Source organism: Capsicum annuum, chromosome 3 (genome assembly GCF_002878395.1).
Source record: "Capsicum annuum cultivar UCD-10X-F1 chromosome 3, UCD10Xv1.1, whole genome shotgun sequence".
NCBI lineage: Eukaryota > Viridiplantae > Streptophyta > Magnoliopsida > Solanales > Solanaceae > Capsicum > Capsicum annuum.
In genome coordinates, this window is record NC_061113.1 from 10,920,171 (window position 1) to 10,923,334 (window position 3,164).

General features: G+C 35.1%; 1 protein-coding gene across 1 annotated transcript; it reads right to left on the minus strand.

Annotated features, from left to right (window-relative positions):
- Positions 1-304: 304 nt before the first annotated feature.
- Positions 305-2,266, minus strand: LOC107864256 (gibberellin 20 oxidase 1-like). Its single transcript, XM_047409028.1, has 3 exons — positions 1,640-2,266; positions 985-1,306; positions 305-640 (listed from the first exon to the last, which is right to left on the minus strand). The coding sequence occupies exons 1-3, from the start codon at positions 2,173-2,175 to the stop codon at positions 371-373; spliced, it is 1,128 nt and encodes a 375-aa protein (XP_047264984.1). The 5' UTR covers positions 2,176-2,266; the 3' UTR covers positions 305-370.
- Positions 2,267-3,164: the final 898 nt, after the last annotated feature.

A 3,164-nucleotide genomic window follows, 5' to 3' on the forward strand; every position in this document is an offset into this window, starting at 1 on the left:
AAGTTGATGAGCAGTGCCATGATACTTGCTGCCCTTCTTCATTCCTTTGCACTGCTGCGATCTTGCAGCAGTGAAATCTGCATCCCCGATTATGATTTACACGCCTATAACCTCCAAAACATGTACAAATCATCCCATGTTGATTTCCAACTACATATGAAGTTCATTAAGCTCAAATATGGATTCATAACACCTCAACAAACAACTATAAATTGAACTTAAAATGCGAGTTGTAACAATACTATATATCACCATCCATCAACTCCACAATAATATGTTTAACTTAACAAAATTACTCTGCAGTTCCAAATCAAATATTCAACATATATAAAGAAAATTCTGAGGTCTTCAATCTTGATATGTGTAGCTCTTAAGCTTGTGTAGAATTGTGCTGAAGCCAATTTGAGAAAGCTTGAAGAGTGTTCATATCAGGTCTATAATGTTTCTGAGTAAACTCAAGGAGGGTAGGCCATGTGAAGTCTGGATATATTCGAGGTTTGTTGGAGTCTACCAATTCAGTTGGTGGACGCACCACCTTATCTTTGTTAGGACAAAGAAAGAAAACAAGTGATTTCCTAGGAGTCTTATTGTTTACCACAGCTCTGTGTAAGCAACTCTTGTATCTTCCATTTGATAGCGCCTGCAAAAGGTAAAACACTAAATATGTAATAACTCTACTTCGTATAACCAAGGGAGTGTATAATTGGGATTCATTCCACTTTTTTGTTCATAGTGCGGAGATCAATTACGTGACCACTTTTTCAGTTTGTTCAATGGAGAGTATATGCATGCGCTACAATATCAATAGGACATCATATTCATATCGTACGGCCTAAGCACTCATAATGTATATCATTGCACGTCATGTAAAAAGATCTTAATTATTTGTCACCTAAATTTGTACTGTTTTATCTAATTGTCTCTCTTTGTATTATTTGTATTTACTGTGTTAACTTATTAGTTCTAATGCGTAAATTCACTTACCATAAATGTGTCACCTATGTTAACCACAAACGTGTTGAAATTTGTATTGATGGAGCACCAGTCGTCGCCATCAAAAACTTGAAGTCCACCTACACAATCTTGATGGAGAATAGTTAATGATGTTGGATCATAATGAGGTCCCGTTCCTAGGGTGAGCTCTGGTTTCTGGCACGGCGGGTAGTAGTTGAGTCTCATTATGGATTCATTTTCTTCGAAAAATTCTTTGAAGAGGCTCTTCTCTATGCCTAGGCTCATCCCTAAGAGTTCCATGATCTCAAGAGAAAGTGAGCTCATGGCATTGCAGTATTCTTGATAAACATTCCTGTGTAATTATAGGGGGGAAAAGGTTAATTCATTTACCTAACTGAAAAATGAGAAAAATAGGTAATCCATTTGTTCGAATTTGGTTCTTTGGTTTTCATGTGAAACAAAACTTAAGAAAGTAAAGCATATTTTTTGAATCTTGTGGTCTTAGACTAAAATATATAGAATCTGCCATCTTTTTTTTTTTTTTGATCTTGTAGTCTTAAACATGTACTGTGAAAAGTTTAAATTCTAGAGTTTCAAAAAAAAAAATCTTTTTGAAAACGATTGAAGAAAACAGTAAGATGAACAAATTAAAACAAAAGAGTATGACGGTAGTAACTTGTCTTACCCAAGATGGTTAAAACTTTCACCCAATGTCCTTTGGAAATACTCTTCAACTATGTGAGATGAGCCTTCTTCAGCAGAGTATCGAAAAGAGAGTGTCTCTTTCCAAGGAAACTTTGATGAAAACCTTTCAGTAAATCTGCTGGCATAGCCAAAATGTTCACCAATTTTCCTCTGAGCTTTTTGCTTTTCAGAGAGCGGCAAGTCAAAGAACGCGTCCAGGTAACGATGAGCGTTGGAGATAAGGTAAGCATCAACTCCGTGGTTCACAACTAGAAAGAAACCGTGACTCCTACATGCTTCATCAACAAGCCGAGATAATTGTTGGGCGATGATGGGATCACCAGAAAAGAAACCCTTTAAATCGATTGAAGGAACGGAAAGTTCTTGTGCTACAACACAAGGCTTCTCGTCATCTGGCCATATGAATTGTATGGGAATGTTGGAGTCATGTTTCATATGGGGTGCATCAAAAATCAATGGTTTTACCTCATCTAGCATAGATGATTTTCTATTTGAATTCATACAATCAATGTCCATTGGATGCGAGGGTTTGTTTTTTTCTTCTCTAGCGCATATGGCTCACAAGAGAAAATGAAGTAGGAACAATTTTATTGTGATCCAAAGTGAAAGAGTGAGAGAGTTGAGATAGGTTAAAAAAACTTGAATCTAATTGGTCTCTCCCTATCAGATAAAATGAACAGCTTGCTGAGAAGGGCTTAATGATGCTTAAAATTGGAGTAGAAATCTATATGTTTGTTATCTTTTTCAATGTTGACCGTAGAACACTTTCGATATATTTTGAAATTTTATTTTCAATATATGTTTAACCATAAATTTTGAAAATCTATCTTCAAAAGCTTTTCAAGTATCAAAAAAGGATCTGAAATATTTACTAAGAAGGGCTTAAATAATACTTAAAATTGGGGTATAGGTCCATATGTTGTTTGTCTTTTATAATGACAGGAGAGTGTTTTTACATATATTTTGAAAAATTACTTTCAAATATAGGTTTGACCATCGAATTTGAATCAGATTTTAAAAATTTGTCTTCAAAAAATTTCCAAGTATGACAAACAGGTCCGGATAGTCTGTTGAAAAGGGCTTAAGCATATCTATATTCATACTACCTTAAAAGTACCAACTCAAAAAACCTAAAGTGAAATTACAAAAGTACCCTTATTATTTTACTTAATTAAATAACCTACTTAATTAATTTATATTTTTTAACCTAGCATCCCGCAAGCAAAGAAATGCTTCCGTGTTCAGCCTTCATATGTCAATTTCTAATGAAAAGTTGCCACCTTTCTATTAAAAAAACTCGTCCTACTATTCTAAATCCATGGACTCTATGAGTGGCCACAACATCCACCCAGACCACCAATATCCATCAATCTTGCCTCCACAAAAGTTCCTTTTCATCTATGTGTTAGAGTTCATGCCCTACTGATTATCTTATTTTCGCCTAATTATTGCTTATCGGTGGAACGGGTTGCCTGACGTGTTCCACTGACGTGTTTCAAGGAAGC